Here is a 19,959-nt window from a genome sequence, read left to right as displayed (position 1 = left end):
CACGATCCCGTAGTGTTTTGTATCAAACGCCTGACTCGTATTTTGTTTGCTCTGGTGGATCGGCCAAGTACAAATCACATAGAACGGTTCAAATCACGGTTAGAATGTCGCTGTGCTGTGTGGGTGTGTTTCCTTTCACTGGAATGGTATCGAGGGGAGAGGGAGGGGAGGTTTTCACACGTTGGAGGTTCTAGAGCCTTTCGGAGCCTATTAACAGGATTCCACCACCTGGCAGATCTGCGCAAACACTTCCTCCGGTGACCTCTCTCCATCGATCTGGGGGCAGAAGAAGATAAGACCACAATGAGTCTTCTGGCTCAGCAAAACAGCCTTCGTGGCCTTGCGCCAAATAGATTAACTCACTACTTGTGAGGGCATTCCCGTGCACGCATTCACGTGTGTGCACACACACACACACACGCACACAGGGACGTGCAGAGAATGTTAGAGGCAGGGGCTGAAAATTCTAAAAGGGCCTTTTGGTGAAAATATTGAAAATAGCAGACCTCCAAGCTAGTGCGACGTGTTGTGAGCTTGGAGGTTGGCTATTTTCGGTGCTTGATACCACATAGAACCAAGCATAATCAATATGAATACTGGAGATGTGGTGTACGGCATGGATTTCTACACAGTGAGGGCAATTCTTTCAACATAAGATGATTAAGATGATGCTTTCAAGTTCAGGAGAGTTACTTTGGACAAGGCAATTCTCTTGAATGCTGCCTTCAGGTATGGCATGTAAAGAGGGCATTTGCATTTCTTTCACCATAGTACAAACTGTATTCATGGTCTGGAGAGAGCACTTTTTTACAGACGGATAAAAGGGCAGGGGCTCAAGCCCCCTTTCATGTCTATGTGTGCACGTGCCTGCACACACACACACACACACACACACACACACACACACACACACACACACACACACACACACACACACACACACACACACACACACACACACACACACACACACACAGAGAGAGAACCCCACCTTGTGCAGAAGCCTCCTGCTTTCATAGAGAGCCACCAGAGGCTGGCTGTAGCTCCTGAAGTTGGCCACCGTCCTGTGGAGGACCGGCTCTGGGTCTGTGTCTGAGTGAGAGCTGGAGGAGCGGTGTCTGCGACACTGCAGGCGCCCTGACATGGTCTCAGGCGAACAGTCCAGCACCAGAACGGCACTGGGCTCCTCCATCTGCTTGAACACACGCAGAGAGAGGTTTTCAACCACAGTGAACCGTCTTATCTGACCTTGTGCCCCATAAACACCGCTGTATTCTATGTATGAAAGATGATACAAATTTTAAAATAATAATAATAATACAAAGTTTAAAATAATTATTACAAGTAAAACGCCATAATGGCAAGTGGCGACCGTAGAGGCACGATAACGTTATCAAATAATGTTTTACTTTTTCTTTAATGAAGTGATATGAGGTCAATAAGGAGGCATTTATAAACACAATTATTCAATTCATTTGAGTAACTGTCTGTAAAGCAGTGCTGTGTGACTGTCCACAGCCCCTGCTACTGTTGCCTCAAAATAGCATGGGTCCCCAATAAAAGGTTTTTGAGCGTTGTGACAACTTGTGAGCTTGTAGATTGGCTATTTTCCAAAAGATTTTGGATGCAAAGTTGATGCGCAGTGGCTGAGAGTACCTTTGTGTGTGTGTGTGTGTGTGTGTGTGTGTGTGTGTGTGTGTGTGTGTGTGTGTGTGTGTGTGTGTGTGTATTAGGGCATTCACGAATAGTGATTTTTAGTATTCAAATTATTCGACCTCAAAGTATTCGAGTAGTCGAATATTCGACAGGACTGGCCAAACTGTCAAATATTTAGTAAGCAAGAGGCGAACATTGTGAAAATAGCCGATCTACATGCTACAGCTCGTTATCGACATGCTAGCTTATCGTCATGCCTCTGCTGCCAGGACAAATCCCTGTGGATTTATTGTACCCAATTGGCATGTAGCTCCATTCACTCCTATCAAATCCTGTAGTTCTGATGTCTTCCTGCTCGCCCCCCATTACCACTCCTGGTCTTTGTGTTGTCGTGGTTACACCCTCCCTGGCATGTACAGCATGAGTCATGTTTGATTAGTGACTCTTATTTTGTTTGAGCCATGACGTTGTCGTGCATGTAACACACAGTTGGAAATGGAAGGAGTTGAGCACTGGCCAACGCCACATTTAAAGGTCTTATGACATCATATTCTTTCTTTTTTCAATTGCACAAAAAACAAACCTAACCTTTCAACATTCAGTGTTTTTTCTGTAATCTGTAGTTTTTTGCACAATTAGGCTCAGAAAGGTGAGTTAATTTCGCTCTTTTTTTGTGTAATTGAGGTCAGGAAACGTGAAAAAAAAGCCTAAAAAAAAAAGAAATGTGATGTCATAAGACCTTTAAATACAGTTGTATGAGTTGGATTTTCAAGCAAAGAAACAAATATTAACCTTTGTCAGTCAGCACTTTCATTTCCATCTATTCCCTCTTCTGAATTACCGCATGTCTTCTTATTTTACCTTTTGCTCACTTTTCTGTTCTGTTCCTCCGTATCTCCATTCATTCCTCTCTGTTCTCTCTGTCTCTCTCGGTCTGTCTCTGTCTCTCACTTCTGGGGGATAACGTGTTTTTTTCCAGAATTCAGATGAAATTCATTTCTAATGGGATGATGAATTGCTGTTCTATTTATGTTTGCGGTCTCCTCTGCTCATCTGTCCAAGGGGACCTGACCTTGGCTTCGTACTCCTCAGCTTGGGTCAGGTTCCGTGGGAATCCACAGATCACCACATCCTTCCCCTGTCGCATGGACCACTCCACCGCCTCACACAGCATCTCCAGCAGCGTGTCCTGAAGTCCACACGTGCACGCACGCGCACACACACACACACACACACACACACACACACACACACACACACACACACACACACACACACACACACACACACACACACACACACAAATATTATATGCTATATCGTTATTCATAAGAAATATGATGATATTATATTCATAATTAATTTACAAGAGTGGTAACCTCTGTCTGTCTGTCTGTCTGTCTGTGTGTGTGTGTGTGTGTGTGTGTGTGTGTGTGTGTGTGTGTGTGTGTGTGTGTGTGTGTGTGTGTGTGTGTGTGTGAGAGAGAGACCTATGATGATCTTCACTCTCTTTCTTTTGACGTAAGTAAAGTCAATTCTTTCTTACAATTTTATCCCATTATTTTGTAACCTGTTTTTCACCCGGTGTCAGTTATCTAATCTAATCCTGTGCGCTACACTCCCTCTGCCAACCTGGGGAGACCTCATGCTTCCTTCTATATGCATGAGGAGTCCACGGGAATTGAACCCAGGACCTTCTAGCTGTGAGGTGACGGCACTACCGTGCCCCCCTCGGTAAAGTCACTTCTAAAGACTAAAGGTGACCTCGTACACCGAGTGAAAGAACTATTTGAGGCTATACTCTGCAGACTGTTATAGGTCAACAACCCACATGACACAAAGTGGACTGACACTGAGTCAAAGAGAATATTAACGTGGCACTTCACAGCTCCGTTGCCAGGCAACAATACTGTAACATTTGATCGTGTCAGAATCTCGCTGTGTCATCCTTACAGCTTCACACATGCAGCCTGGCGACTTGTGGCGAGCTGTAGACCTCTGTTTCTCAACGGCTGGTCTGGGGCCCCGTAAGGGTCCCGTAAGGGTCAAAAGTGTACAAAACTGAACCGTTTTTAATCTTTGGGACCAATGTTGTTTTTGACAGCAAATTTTGATTTAGTTTTAGTCATAGTCTTTTGAATAAAATGTCATTTAGTTTTAGTCATAATTTAGTCACCTGAAAAGGTTTAGTTTTAGTCTAATTTTAGTCGACTAAATATCATAAATGTTTAGGCGACTAAATCTACAGTTGATTTAGTCAACTGAAATGTATTTTGGCGGATCTTGATGGCATCGTAATGACTGATTTTACACTTGGTTGTGTGCTGAAAATAGCCGATCTACAAGCTCACAACGTGTCGCGCTGCAACGCGTTGTGAGCTTGTAGATCTGCTATTTTCAGCATGCAACACCTGAGAGCAACCAAATGACTCTCTTCTCCAATCAACGTTTTAGTCTAGTTTTTATTTTGTTGACGAAATTGCCAATATATTTAGTCTAAGTTTTAGTTATCACAACTTAGTTTTTATTTACACTCCAAGATAGACGCCTTTTATAAAATCTGGGACCCCTACTTAAGATTCATCAGGCCCACGCTGTCTGCTGCTGTGCTTAAAGGGTTCCCATGTCGGCCTTGACTTCTATCTGTCGCTGTTTCACTTGTCTTGAAGTTTCTCGACTGATGTTGAACTGTGCTCAGTGAATCTAGTTCCGATCTGGGTCAGGTGCCTGCCCTCTCCACTCTGAGGGGGTCGTGGGGGGGCTGGGGACTGATTGCTTCGCTCATCATGTATACATTTTTTCATTCTACATGTTATTGCCTGAGCTTGTTATGATTATTATTCTTTTAGTTTTGTTGTTCTAGTTTGTTTGTCTCTTTTTCCTTTTCTTGTATAGTGTTGTTGTTGTCTTAATAATGTATGTTTAAAAAATTAATAAACATATTATTCAAAAAAAAACGTAGTTTTTATTTAGTTTTCGTCAGTGAATAAAACACAGTCAACAAACATTTTTCGTCATAGTTTTAGTCAACTAAATCAACACTGTTTGGGCCCTCAATCTTACAGTATTAATTTAAGCGTGTACAAATGGAACCAAATGGACCCGTGGCGGTCCACTTGGACCCACTGGTGGTCCCTGGGCCTGATGTTGAGAACCAGTGCTGTAGACCTCTATGGAGCAGCAATGTAACTAACTTTTCCTCTTTTGCTTCTGGTGCCCTGGTGTGTGAACTTTAGTTTTGTCATTTTGTAAAGGTGGCCTGCAGTAAATCTGCTGCGTGCAATTTGCATTTAGATACAGTGTTTTACCTGAGCATGTTCCTACTCAAGTGGAGTAATAGTAATACATTTTCAGAAAGAAGTGATATTTACTGTACATTATTGTGGCTACATATTATGCAAATTATTATGTGGGAAAAAAAACGTTTCTTTTGAGAGTGTTGGGAGTTGGGAAGTGGTCTCTTTCGTAATTTTTGCATGTAGTCATATCTAATCTCACCAGGCGACATGAATGTGCGAGTGCTGCATGAATTATTAACGGTTTTAGTTCTTGGAGCAGTTGAATTATTAAGCTCTTGTCCTATCTGTGTTGGCGTACTGACGCCTTCACTCCAGTGCCTTTGCAGAAACATTGACAGAAGACCTTTTTTTTTCCAGCTCCGCCATGCTGGGCTCAGCAGAAGAAGTCATCAGGCAGCCAAAAAGAATTAACCTGGCTTCCTTCCATCTCAGACAAGGGCAGCTCTCTGCAGAGATGTCTGCTTGAACTGCCTGTTCCGGCCTTACACAGTAGAGCAGAGGAGGTGTCTGCACAGCAGGCTGCACATGTATTCTGACAGTACTAGTGGTCGACACAGTAACTATGTACATTTACTTCAGTATTTACTTCTTGCTTGCACTCAACTGCAAGGGAAACTCTCAGCCAACATCAACTCTCCTTCAAATTCCACCCTCAAAATTATTATCCCCAATTTGGTGACGTTTATAGGAAAGGGAGATAGATCGGTCAAAATGCCTTGCGTTGGAACGTAATCAGTGACAGAGGAGGTTCTTGCCACTGTACAGATGGAGATGACATCCTTAATCCTTATCCATCATCCATCTTTATGTGTGTGCCCCCTAGATTGATACAGGAATTTTGTTTGTGTTAATATTTAGAGACAGACATCTATGAGTGAAAGGGTATGCAAGTGAAAAACCACTGTTGGCACTTTAGCCCCTATTCGTTCCAGGGTGCAGGAAATAGCGTTTAATGTGCAGGTGTTGAACAGTATGACGTGCAAAGCACTGCTGATGAATAAACAACTCATGCATAATGGAAAACCATCTGTGGTTAAATAGTGACAACTTGTTTCACAAAACATAGCAGAACAACATCCATTTTTAGACAGAGAATTCACATCGGCAATCTCTTGTCATTCAAAACGTAAGGACAGAGCATGACAAGACATGCACAATTGCACATACATACAGCAGGCAAATGACACACGCTCGCACAGACAGACAGACAGACGGACGGACGGACGGACGGACGGACGGACGGACGGACGGACGGACGGACGGACGGACGGACGGACGGACGGACGGACGGACAGACAGACAGACAGACAGACAGACAGACAGACAGACAGACAGACAGACAGACAGACAGACAGACAGACAGACAGACAGACAGACAGACACACACACACACACACACACACACACACACACACACACACACACACACACAGTTATAATGTGCAGTCATTTGCATGCGCACATCAGACACGCAGTCACCTTCACACACAAAACAGACACCCTTTGAACATGCGAGTAAGCAAAGGCAAGCTGCCTTTGTGTGTTTGTGATAGCCATGCGCTTTGATGTGAAATGTCAGGACACAAGGGCAAATCATTCCCATTAAACAGGCCAGTAGCAGCATGTTGGTCTGAAGAATACACACAGCAGGTGGCCCTGACAACCATATGGAAAGATGCTGCGGATCAATGACTGGAAAATGCATGACTATATATAAGCCCTGCAGCTGAAATATGGCCTTGGGGAAATACCACCGTTTATGGGTGGAAAAGAACCGTTTCACTGCCCCTCCCTCCCTATACAAGACAAACAATGGAGAGATGGCACCCAAAAGGCCACAAATCAAGAGAAGAGGGTGGGAAGCCACTTGAGCGTAAAAAGGTATATTTCAGTCAGGACACTCGTTTGAGATAAAACTATTTATTGCCATGATATAATGCTTTGTATTTGGTGAGGTGGTTTTGCTCCCTTGATGCTCCAGAACAAATCTGCACATGGAGACTTAATAATAATAATTATTGTTAATAATACATATTATTACATGTCAGTATCATGTCGGCAGATGCTCAAGGGTAGAGTGGTCGGTAGAGCGGCCGGATGGGGAACCGCAAGGTTACCAATTCGATCCCGGGCTACGCCAGAGTTAGTGTCGAAGTGTCCTTGAGCAAGACTCTGAACCCCTAATCGCTCCCGATGTGCAGGTGCATGAATGTGTGGGTGAATGTAATGAACAATATATGTAATTGTCTTTGGCTGACACACACAGAGTGAAACGTAGGAGTGGTTTGTACCGCTCAAAAATACACCATTTACCATGTCAGTATCATGGTCAGTATCATATGAACCCCTCAAGGGCAGAACCTAGATGCACAGACATTAAAGAACATGATTTTGTACATGTGATGAATGGCATGCTGACAAAGAAGATCTATCTATGCTAACATTTTCTCATTTAATTGATTCAAATGTATTTGAAAGCAATGCCATTGATTTCACATCTCAGAAAGGCAAGCCATGTGGATCCTGATAAACTGCATCAGACAACAAAGAATAAATCAACCAGTTGTTTTGGCTTGGCTGCCGGCTGAAGTTATTTCACACCAGACTGACCATGTGAATAATATTTCACCACTCAGTGTGTTTGGATTTGTGAATAATTGAAGTGGTTTGTTTTTGTCCTAATAACAGCGTGGGTTGACTGGCTTCTCTGTGGATCTCAGTCATCAATTATGTATGATGATCAGATTATTGCCAGACCCATGAAATGGGTAGGCCTACATAAGCAAATGTCGGTCTGTCCCTTTTCTATATAAAGGGTATATATGATGATGACATGATGATGACATGCCTACAAAAGGCATGATGTCATAAATGATGATGACAGACAGGGGGTCTGGCACAACCAGGTTGACCTGGTCTAGTTTAGAGGTTTCAGCCTGATCGGAGCCCTATTCCGTTATAAAATCACACCTAGTGTGAAGTGAGCGGTGCTGTTTATGAGTTAAAGGGATATTCCACTTTCAACAGGGAGCAGTGGTAGGGCTTCTCTCCACATACAAACCCATTGTAACTTCAAACTCCATTTTAACCATGATAGATTCATTAAAAACACCCATTATTTTTTCTGGAGACTCATTTTACCTTCCTAATACGTGAGCAGGCCGTGTTTTTTCGATAACTTTTTTTATTTGTTTTTATAAATTATTTGGAAAAATGGAAAAAATTAAATACAAAGAAATAATTATGAAAAATGTTATCGAAAAAACACGGCCTGCTCACATATTAGGAGGGTAGTATGAGTCACCAGAAAAAATAATTTGTGTTTTTAATGAATCTATCATGGTTAAAATGAAGTTTGAAGTTACAATGGGTGTGTGTGGGGAGAGGCCCTGGGCCTGGAGGGCCTGGTAACATTTACATCAAATATCTAAATATTCAATCAAGCTAATTAAAAACTGTTCAGGGTGTTCATAAAAGCCTGATTAGATGATAAAATTACCAAAAGTTTTTTTGAAAGTGAAATACCCCTTTAATTTCATTAAGCGTCCGGACAAAGCCAGATGTTGGAGCTTAGCTCCTGTTCCAGGAGCACCGCTCAAATCACACCTAGTGTGAAGTGAGCAGTGCTTATTTATTATAAGTTATAATTTCATCAAACGTCCTGCTAGCCAGGGAGGGGAACATATTAGTAGGGTCTCAAACCAAGGTTCTGTGACCATCCTCTGGCAAGGATGTTTTGATCATTGATTTGACCTCTATGGACCCTTTATAAAAGATTTAGCTCCCAGGTCCCTCGCAAAAATCCCAGGCTTTTTTGCTAGAAGCCGCTAGAGTTGGTGTCCCATTAATTTTACATTACAGGGAAAAAAAGCAAAAAATGTATCTGCTTTAAGTAACATATGATGGGTCAAACTAGGGGGTTTTCATGATTCTAAATCCATTGCAAACATTTGTTTTGCATAAAAAACATTCATTGGGCTAAAACGGCCCCCATGGAAGTGTGAAAAGTGATGACTCATCACTTTTCATCACTAAACCATAGTCTTGTTGGCCGTTTTTTAGCCCAAGGAATGTTTTTTGTGCAAAACAGATGCTTCTAATGGATTCAGAATCATGAGAAACCCCTAGTTTGACCCCTCATATGTTACTTAAAACAGATATTTTCTTTGCTTTTTTTCCCTGTAATGTAAAGTTAATGGGACACCAACTCTAGCGGCTTCTAGCAAAAAAGCCTGGGATTTTTGCGAGGGACCTGGGAGCTAAATCTTTTATAAAGGGTCCATAGAGGTCAAATCAATCATCAAAACATCCTTGCCAGAGGATGGTCACAGAACCTTGGTTTGAGACCCTACTGTAGCGTAACCGAGAGAAAAGGAATGAAAGTCAGCGTAGAGGTGGCGAAGGTGAAGGCGTTAAGCGTAATGGAGAGTGTGGGAGACTAAGAGAGTTGAAGTGAGGGGCGGAACGGTTGGAGGAAAATATCATAAGTGATTTGTGACAGAAGGGTACCATGACTGTTGGAATGCATACTTGTAACCGTTGTACCCGTTGTGAGAGTACGGTTGTTGTACCCTTCTGTCTGTCTGTCCTTTATATGCCCATACATGGAGATCCCTGATGTCATCAGAGGTATGGGTTTATAAAATGTAAGTCAACTGTGACGTCCCCCATTGTATTAATACAGGATTTGGTGGCAGATGCAGAGAAGGAGCCATGTTTAGTTTGAAGGCTCTTCAGAAGAACAGAACGGTCAAGCATGGCGTGCCTCTGCTGTTGCTTGTGGTCGGCGGTTCCTTCGGACTGAAGGAGTTTACGCAGGTCCGGTACGATGCCCAGAAGCTGCAGAGAAAGATGGCCCCTTCCCTGCAGGCCAAAGTGAACCTTGAGGAGCAGTCAGTCCTTCTGGAGGCGCAGTATGAGAAGTTGAAGGACCTGGACCTGGACAAGTGGAAGAACATCCGTGGACCTCGTCCCTGGGAGATCTCCAAGGACTAATGACTCTTTTACTCTTTTACCACAACAGCACAGGGTTCTCAACCTGTGGGCCAATGTTAACATTTAAAAAAAATTAAAAAATACAAACTAAATGTCATTGTGATACCAATCCATAGGAACTTAGAATATACTATGTTATTAGTTCCTTTGATCAATTCATTGATCATTATTATTAACATGCTCTGAGAATGCCCATTTAGGCTTAGAATATAATGACAGGGAAGACATTTCAGATGAAACAAATTCACATGGCAGGTTCGAGGGGGAGAGTAAAGTCTGCACAGAGGAACATGAGGAGAGGAAAAATGTTGGTGTCACCTAATTGGTGTCAGTTGTGCAACTTTTCCAGTTCATCAGGTGATAGTAGTTTGACAGGTATCTGGTCATTTATGGTTTGCAACTCAAACCATATACAGTAACTTTGTTTGCAACAAACTACAGCGATGTAGCTTCACAAATACATTTTGATTTGAGATTTGGACATAATAGTGCTGACATGATGTGACTGTTGCTCAACAACGTTGCTATGGAGCTATGTAAGGGATCACCATATATGGGCATACAACTGATTTGTCGATTTGCACTGATGGCAGGGATCTCCATTCTCCATGTATGGGCATACTTCTAGGCACACACACCAGAAGGTATGTCCATAAAAAGGCATGTGACGAGACCCTGGAGATACCTGTTGGTGTGTGTGTTGCTCAATGTTATCCATTCGAACGCCAGCGTCCATATTTAGAGGGAAATTAGCCAAACATAACAAGCTCACAACGCGTTTTGGCGAAGAGGAAAACGATCCAAGTACAGCTGTAACTCAAGTCAGTTTCTTTAAGAATAGAGGGTTTAACTGGCTAATGGCTGGATGAGGAAGGATCTGCATGCGTACAGAAGGCAAGGGTGGGTCGTAGCGATGTCTGGACCCGTACATTTTGAAGACGAGAACGAGGTGAAACAGTTCTGGGATCATCAGTGCCACAAAGAAAAAGACCGCGAAGGATGCCACCTGCTCGCCAACTACCTGGAGGGAGTTAAGAGATAGTACGAGGCGGCCGCATGCGTACTCAAAGACAACTGCGAAAGGAACAGGCATGGCGACAGTTGCTACAAGCTAGGGGCGTACCACATCACATCGCTTTAATGCCCCAACCACCTGGAATGAACTACAGCTTACATTCAAGATAGGTTCTCCTATAACATATGGTCATTTTAAATCCTTGATTGCAGATCTTCCTGCAAATGTCTGCAATTGTTTTTAAACTTGTTTTGTAAATGTTCTGTAAATGTTTTGTGAATATTGATTGTACTGTGATGTATCTCGACGACACTGCAAATGAGGGCAACCTCAATGTCTCTTGAGTATAAATAAAGGTTTGAATGAATGATTGATGCAAAAGCCGCGTGAGTCGGTGTCTTAAAACAGCGTACACCTGCTTTGTGCGCGGGCGTAAAGAAGTCTGCCGCCGCGTGCCACAGTGCCGGGCTATTGACCCACAACGAGCGCGGAGCCGACCCGGGAGTGGCCCAGCAGTACTACAGCAGAGCGTGCGAGGAAGGCTTTAGTTATCTTGCGCCGTCGTGCTTCAACCTCAGCGCGTTGTTCACTGAGGGAAACTCCAAGGGCTTGGCACCGGATATGCCGCTGGCGCTGAAGTATGCATGCAGGGCCTGTGAGCTAGGGCACGCGGGGGGCTGTGCCAACGCCAGCCGTATGTACAGGCTCTGGGACGGCACAGGGAAGGACGGGTAGAGAGCGGAGGAGCTGAGAAACTGCGCGAGAATGTTCATCTCTGTATTTATGCCAAATATTTCGATATCGATAAACCATATTACCATACAAATGTGTGTTGCAACAGTGAAAACACAGTGAATACTGGAACAGGAGCTAAGCTCCAACATCTGGCTTTGTCCAGACGCTTAATGAAATTAAAGGGGTATTTCACTTTCAAAAAAACTTTTGGTAATTTTATCATCTAATCAGTATCAGTACACATGCATATCTCCTTGTAAGGGCCGTTTGTCCGTGACGTCAGTTATCTACATACGGAGTTCCGTGCTCATATGGACAATCATACAGACACTCATACAGACACTGACACATAGGGACCTACACACAAAGCCAGATGTGGTCGAGCGGTTAGAACCGCTCAAAAATATAATCTAAATGTCTAAACACTTTATGTGCAATAAGTTCTGTCTCTGATCAGTCCAGTAGTTTGAAAAAGTAGCTCCAGGCATGCACACGCCCACGCACTATTATTATGTCAGTAATATTGTCAGAATGACCTCAGTCATAATATGACAGCAGATGACATAAGTAGTGTGACGTGAGCACCCATTGTCAGAGTACTTATGTCCGCATCATTTCTCTCTAGCCAACATAATATCAACAAATTGTGTTGTGTTTTTATCCTTGCCAACTGTAGCGAACATCATTGTGCATGTTGAGGTCGTTTTGTTCTGCTCAGTGGAAATCAATCAAGAGAAGACAAGCATTGATAATGGAAGACATAAGGAGTCTTCCGTACTTTTGCCAGGGAGAGGTTGTCAAAGGATTCGGGAGAGGAAGTAAAGAACTGGGTATTCCTACAGCAAACTTCCCGGACTCAGTGGTCGAACACCTTCCTGCAGATATTGGCACAGGAATCTACTATGGCTGGGCTTGCGTAGGAGACGGGGACGTCCACAAAATGGTGATGAGCATCGGTTGGAACCCTTACTACAAAAACACAAAGAAGTCCATGGAGACACATCTGATTCACACGTTCGAAGAGGACTTTTATGGAGAGATTCTACGTGTTGTAATGGTGGGTTACCTTCGTCCTGAGAAGGACTTCAACTCACTTGAGGCCCTAAAAGCGGCGATAAACAATGACATAGAGGAGGCCAGGGTGAAGCTAGAACTCCCAGGGCACCTCAAGTTGAAGCAGGACAACTTCTTCACCACAGCCCTAAACACCCAGTCAACCACACCCACAGCATCATCATAATCATCACAGACGATCAGTGGTCACCGACAGATATTTGCGCACACACACACACATACTCACAATGCACATCTTGTACTTATTGTCTATATCAGGGGTCTTCAACGTTTTCAGGCCAAGGACCCCTTAGCTGAGAGAGAGATGAAGCAGGGACCCCCAGATTCCATATAGTTTCATCGTTTGACTTTGTGTTTTCGGATAACCAGATTGACCTTTCACTCTGTACTTATGTGCTCTTTTTCCCCCTCTACACCAAACCTCTTTGCCGAAAATAGCCGATCTACAAGCTCTCGCAGCGTGAGGCGTTGTGAGCTTGTAGATCTGCAATTTTTGGCTAAAGTTCTCTGAATATGGACGCTAGGGTTCAAGTGGTTAATATAAAAAAGGAGAAAAATAGTTTCTATCACACAAAGATTTGAAGGACCCCCTGTAGTGAGGACCCCCTAGGGGTCCCGGACCCCCTGTTGAAGACCCCTGGTCTATATGATGCATGCATCAACTGCCATTTTTGAGCGGTGCTACCCGCTCCTAACTCTGGCTTTGTGTGTTTTTGAGCGGTGCTACCCGCTCCTACGTCTGGCTTTGTGTGTTTTTGAGCGGTGCTACCCGCTCCTACGTCTGGCTTTGTGTGTATGAGCACAGATCTCCATGACTGACGTCACGGACAGAACGGCCCATACAAGGAGATATATGCACGTGTCATGCAGAATGTTGTCTGATCAATCTGACAAGGGTTGTTTGGTCTAGTCGTTGTTTTCCTTGCTTCAGTCTCTTTACACAGAGAGAATAGAGACATGACAATTACTTTCTGCTTAGTCTGACTGACTCAGTGAGGAAAAACCATCAGTGGTGTGGACCACATGCTACCGTTTTGGGTAACCATGAACCCTGTCTCACCTTAAGACAGCTTTTCCTACAACAACTGCCTGAACTAACACACGTATACTCCAACACACCACCCATCTTATGATGCCCCCAAAGCTTTTTATTACACCCTTGGAGCACGGCGCCTGACAGACCCGGCCCTTTCCAGCTGCTTTTGGTCTGGTGATATTATATTTATTATCACAAGACCACCTAAGGATAATACAGTGTTTTAAAGTTATACCATGTAACTTTTTTGGAGCGGTGAAAGCGCTCCCAATAGACAGGTATGTCCGTGGGTATGTGGGTGGCTGGGTGGCTGGCTGGGTGGCTGGCTGGCCATGTCCGTAGCCTGGCAATACCTTGAGTGGCCACACACAACACACTAGTTAAAGGAGGGGCGCTGTTTTGTGCAGGCCAGGCACACTCACCACTCACTCACAGGCACAGTTTACTCACTCACTCACTCACTCACATAGGGTACAGCTGCTCAAATTCACCGCTCCACTTCGAACCGAGGTTTGATTTTTTATAAAACAAATCTTAAAATTGTCCTAACTGTTAAATCGCTAAAGTTTTAGAACACCCACTCCGTTATTTTCAGCTTCTAAAGCCTTCTCTTTATATGTTTTCTATGATCCTGGCCAGGGTCCGGTTTTCGCGGAAAAATAGCGTCATCTGCATCATCTGTATACGTTGTGTATACGTTGGCCAATAACATCGCGGATCATACACACATCATACACTACCGGCCAATCACAGCTTATCTGCCGTGTCTTCAGGAAATAGCCTTGCTCAATTACAGTGTTTACCATGGTGAAGGATTCTTAACCTCTTAATCCCCAAATCCTGGCCAGAAAATTACCTTCTACCATGCGTTCTATCTCTCCACGGATTCGTATCGGTCGCGGTGGTTTGCGGCGCCGCTCCGGTGGTCCGCGGCGGTGGTCCGCGACGACTCCGGGCAAAAAACGGCCGAAAAAAGCAATACCGCTAATGACCACTAGTTTAGCAACTTACACAGTATAGCTTTAAAATACAGTGTATTAATAGTGTATACTCTACAGTACAGTATACACTATTCTGATTCGCTGAGTTCTGTCGCCTGGGTGTATGTACAACCATGCTAACAAAAACAACACATCCGCAAATTTGTCCACAGCTAAAAATGATCAATGCAGGCCTGGGCAGCTAGGCACCTATAGCCAGGCTGCTAACAACAACCTGTCGCAGGTTTGACTCCCGAATCCCGAAGTTTATGTGCTTTATACCAGTGTTTCTTAATCTTGCAAATTTCAAGATGTCCCCTTAATTCAATACAGACTTGTATGGGTCAATCTATACCCCCCTAAAGGAACCAACAGTGTCCCTGGAATCCACTTTGAGAACCACTGGCTTATACTATAATCCACAATCTAACACATTCTCATTTTATCCAAAGACTTTGTGACTTTTTGAGCAACCCCACAAGAATTAAAGTGATGCCAGGATCCTTTTCATATAATTTACCTCTGGTATCTGCTCGCCTCTCTCCAGGACGTCCTGCAGGTGGCGCCCCCTCTGGCTGTGGGACTGCAGCTCACTGCACAGCAGCTCCCCTGCTGTGACCCGACGCACGCCAAACCTCTCCTCCAACTTCTCACACTGGACTGCCTTCCCCGAGCCTGGACCACCTGGAAGCACACACACAGTGCACGCAAGCATGCAGGGCACGCACACACACACACACACACCATGTAAAAAACATCCAAATGCTATGCTACATACACTATGTCAGTGGTTCTCAACCATGTGTCGGGACCCCCAGGGGGTCCCCAAATTATTTTGGGGGGTCCCCAGATGATTAACTTTTTCTCACTCAACATTGAACAAACCAACATAAAATTTAAGTGTATAGAGGGTACTGTATCTGCACATTTCTAAAGTTTTTGGAGCTGTGTGAAGCACAGGCTCCCTATACGTGGCCGTGTGGGTCTGTCTGTCTGTCTGTGTGTATGTAGCCTGAACTTCCTAAACTTCGACACGCTACTAGTCCCACAGTTTTGCCACCACACACTCGCGCCATATGTCAAATCGACCGGCTTACTCGGGAATCGTGGGCTAGTAACTTGCTAAGAGAAAGGTTCAATAGTTTAATTGATATTAATTTATTAGTGAATTAATTTTCCCCATTGACTTATAATGGGAATCGCAAAAACTCACATTCAATTATTTGTCTCTCGCAAACCATAGGGGCTAGAGTTTCAAGACTTGGAGAGGAGGTTCATAATGATTTCAAGGATTAAATAAAAAATAATTGTGTAATTTGGCCGCATGGTGGCGCCATAACACCCCACTTTACGTTTTGGCCTGTAACTCTTGAACCGTAGGTCGGAAAATTAAAAATATTTTTTCCCTGGATTCCTTGGGTCATGACGCATCTCCCCATATAGGCCACGCCCATTTGCGCCATGATAGATTTTCCGCCATCTTGAATTTTCTCCAAAACACACTTTTTGCTCCTTTTCCTACATATTTTCTTCAAATGTCACAAAAATCGGTACACATGATCCACACACACACACACACACACACACACACACACACACACACACACACACACACACACACACACACAGCTCCACTTCACACGGGTGTGATTTTTTTTTTAATACATGTAAAATGACAAAATAAACATTGGCCAACTTTTCCAATATTAGAGGCTGAAATTTCTGGGGTATTATTTTGGGGGTCGCGGCCTGAAAAGGTTGAGAATCACTGCACTATATCATCCAATGTAAAAATCATGATGGTACACTAAGTGTTACGTCTACTGCTGTTAGGCATACACTAGAGCAGGGGTTCCCAAACTTTTTTGGCTCGTGTCACCCCTATAAATATTTTTTTCATCCGAGGCACCCCTACATTATATTCATAATTTTCACTCCCAGCACCTTATATTTATAGCATATTATGTTGCGAGGAAAACAAGATAATAGCCATTTTTGGTTAGAACTGACTGAAAATAACATACTTCAAGTTTAAAATGATACTAAATATATATTTTAAGTGTCCAAATAAATTCATCAAATTATCTCGCGGCACCCCTGGACTGCTGTCGCGGCACCCCAGGGTGCCCCGTCACCCACTTTGAAAACCCCTGCACTAGAGCAGGGGTAGGCAACCTTAGGCACGGGTGCCAACATTGGCACAGGGGAGGGTGATCACCGGCACACTGGCATAAGTTTGAGAGAGAGGATTTTTATTTTAAAAACAAATCTTTTTTTAAACATGGTCAATTAAATGAAGTTTTACATCTTGCACAAAAGTCTACATTCATTAAAACTCTGAACTCTGACTGGGGAGGGAGTCGGGGAGATAGGTGGATTATTGCTCTGTGTCTAATGATCCTTATAACAATGTCCTGCCAATCAAAATATGTCAAAATATTTGTCATTAAAAAATTTTAACGTGGTCAATTAAATTAAGATAGGTATATAACAAATTACATATTGCAGATAGTTCTACATTCATTAAAACTCTGAGCTCTGACTGGGGAGAGAATCGGGGAGATGGATTATTGCTCTGGGTCTAATGATCCTTATAACAATGTCCTGCCAATCAAAATATGACAAAATATTTGTCATTAAAATGTATGTTGACATGGCACACTGACACTCTAGAAAATAATAACGTGGCACTTCATTTCAAAAAGGTTGCTGACCCCTGCACTCGTGTTTTCCTGTTTTCTTCCCCTAATCCCCTCGCTTTTGTCCTCTTGTCTTTCATTCATTCCCAGGTTCCATTCACTCATCATTCAATCAGCATTCAGCTCCTCCCCTCACCACTGGTTGGTCCTCCAGTCATCATTCCACCAATCACCTTCAGCCATCACCTATATAATTCACCTGTGTGTTCTAGCTCCCATACCATGCCTCCACTTAGTTTCTGAGTCAGACCTGTTGCACTCTTGGTTCAAGTTCATCCTAATTTAAGCCTTCTGTTGGTACAGGGAAGAGAAGCTTTAGTTTTGGGGTACCCTGTACATTTCTGTACAGTACGTAGGTCATTTCCTGTTTATTCACGCTAGTATAGAGGTGACACTGGAGCCGAAAGCAGCACCAGCTCTCCCACTTAAGGGGAGGGGGGGAAGAGCTGTGCGCCCCCAGATCCCCCTACACACAACATACACTGCAGTTAAAACACGGAAAGAGAAAAGATTTTGAATTGGGGAAAATCTAAAAGCAACTTGTAATGTATAGTTGTATACAGTAATATTATTATGACCGACGACCATCTTGATCCAAGACTAGTGCCGGTTCTTTAGTAAAGTTTGCATGGCTTTATGCTTACAACAGTATAGGCTATGATTGATTTCCCATCATCCTAGCCAGAGATTTAAATCTCCAAATTACAATGAATTAAAAACTCGGGACAATGGATAAACAGGATGGAATATTTTATCAACTGGAAATGATAATAAATGGAGTTGTTTGGACTTTGGAGGAACAAGACATTATTAGGTGAGTAGCCTAATCTTCATGTAGCCTACAGAATTAACTGGCTGCCGTGCCAATGTTATAATCATTATAGCTTAGATATTAATAAAGAAAGATTTTAGTCATACAGCAGCTGTCATTGTTATGTGCATGCAGAAGCACGCTGTTGTGGTGTTGTGATTCATAACGTGTGCCTGTACTGCTTTGCATCTGTGTTTTGCTATGATTTCTCTCTTTTTCTTGCTATTACTTGAAATTCATGACAAATGTACAGTAGTCTAGCCTATCCATCAATGCTCGTAAGCCCCGCAGTTAACCATGTGGGCATGTAAATTATTTTTAACTTTAACTTGAACTTCATACTACATATGTTATATGGAACATGACTTTTTATTAGGACTGGGACTCGATTTGTAATTAATTAATCATCGAAATTAATTATTTAAAGTCCCAGTCCTACTTATTATACCTCATTTTGAGAAGCAAAATGAGGTATAATACAGTATGTGGTCATGATCCAAGTAATCCAGGGGGGGGGGAAACGTGACCGCAGCTGTGATGTGTACCAGTTTGCTTGAGCTTTGGACAAAATAAGTATGAGTAGTAGTAGTAGCATAATATGCAAAATGGAAGATTATCTGGTCAGGCGGAAATGGGCGGCAAAGCAGGATCCAATCCACAAAAAAATATATATTCTTGTAGCCAGGACAGGTGCAATGTTTTCAGTAAAACCATGTTGGAATAAAAAATAATTGTATATTTTCGTTTGCAGCCAGTACAGGACACACACACACACACACACACACACACACACACACACACACACACACACACACACACGCACACACACGCACACACGCACACACACACGCACACACTGCACTGGGCCACCCTGCCTGAGGGTCAGTCACTCATGCAGAAAACACAGAATGACAGAAGATGTGGAGAAAAGCCTATGATGGATGGAAGGATGGAGAGAGTATGGAAAACAGACAAAAGTGGAATTAAGTAAGAGAGAGACAGAGAGAAGGACCTAGAGAGTGAGGATGTTTGCTTGAGAGAGAGAACAATGTTTAAATCTTCAAAATGTAGGAGGGTGAATGGTTAAATACAGAATGTGTGTGTGTGTGCGTGTGTGCGTGTGTGCGTGTGTGTGTGTGTGTGTGTGTGTGTGTGTGTGTGTGTGTGTGTGTGTGTGTGTGTGTGTGTGTGCGTGTGCGTGCGTGCGTGCGGGGTCTACTGCCTGAGGCTCAGGGAACATATTCTCTCAGCAGAGTGTAGCACACATGTTTTCAAAGAGGGGTCTGAGGGCTGTGTCAAGTAGGACAATTTCTTTCTCATGTTTTCTTCAACAGGGGGTCCTGGACCCCCTAGAGATACTACAGGCGGGAGGGGGGGGGGGGGGGGCTGTCAAATGTTTGTGTGTGCTAGGAACATTTTTATGGTTTTTAAATTAACCCCTATTCTGGGGGGAACAATAGACCATATTCACCTGGCGGCCATCTTGCCATTAAGTTAATGAAATGCCACCCCAGTTGCAATGCAAATTTCAAACATGGCCGCCAGGTGAATATGGTCAATAGCCAATGTACTGTAGGCTCACAATGCATCGCAGTGCGACGCATTGTGCACTTATAGATCGATGAAGAGATTTGGTATAAACTAGACTAGTGAAAAAAT

At 43.4% G+C, this 19,959-nt stretch overlaps 1 protein-coding gene and 1 pseudogene across 2 annotated transcripts in view; one reads left to right on the top strand and one right to left on the bottom strand.

The window, feature by feature from the left end:
* Positions 1–210: 210 nt before the first annotated feature.
* ak5 (adenylate kinase 5) overlaps positions 211–19,959 on the bottom strand; it is a gene marked incomplete at both ends in the record, with an annotated part of 87,396 nt that continues 67,647 nt past the window's right edge. Inside the window, 4 exons of the mRNA XM_080725841.1 lie at positions 211–276; positions 992–1,192; positions 2,729–2,845; positions 15,311–15,474. Coding sequence (XP_080581967.1) covers positions 211–276; positions 992–1,192; positions 2,729–2,845; positions 15,311–15,474 — 548 coding nt within the window. The remainder of the gene's footprint in view (positions 277–991; positions 1,193–2,728; positions 2,846–15,310; positions 15,475–19,959) is intronic.
* On the top strand, positions 10,864–11,700 carry LOC308286092 (cytochrome c oxidase assembly factor 7-like; annotated as a pseudogene). Its single transcript has 2 exons — positions 10,864–11,084; positions 11,427–11,700. The product of its transcript is annotated as a cytochrome c oxidase assembly factor 7-like (transcript).

The sequence above is a fragment of the Nannobrachium achirus genome (assembly GCF_963921795.1).
Source record: "Nannobrachium achirus genome assembly, chromosome: 5".
NCBI lineage: Eukaryota > Metazoa > Chordata > Actinopteri > Myctophiformes > Myctophidae > Nannobrachium > Nannobrachium achirus.
The sequence above is the reverse complement of the archived record's forward strand: the minus strand, read 5'-3'. Positions and strand labels throughout refer to the sequence as shown.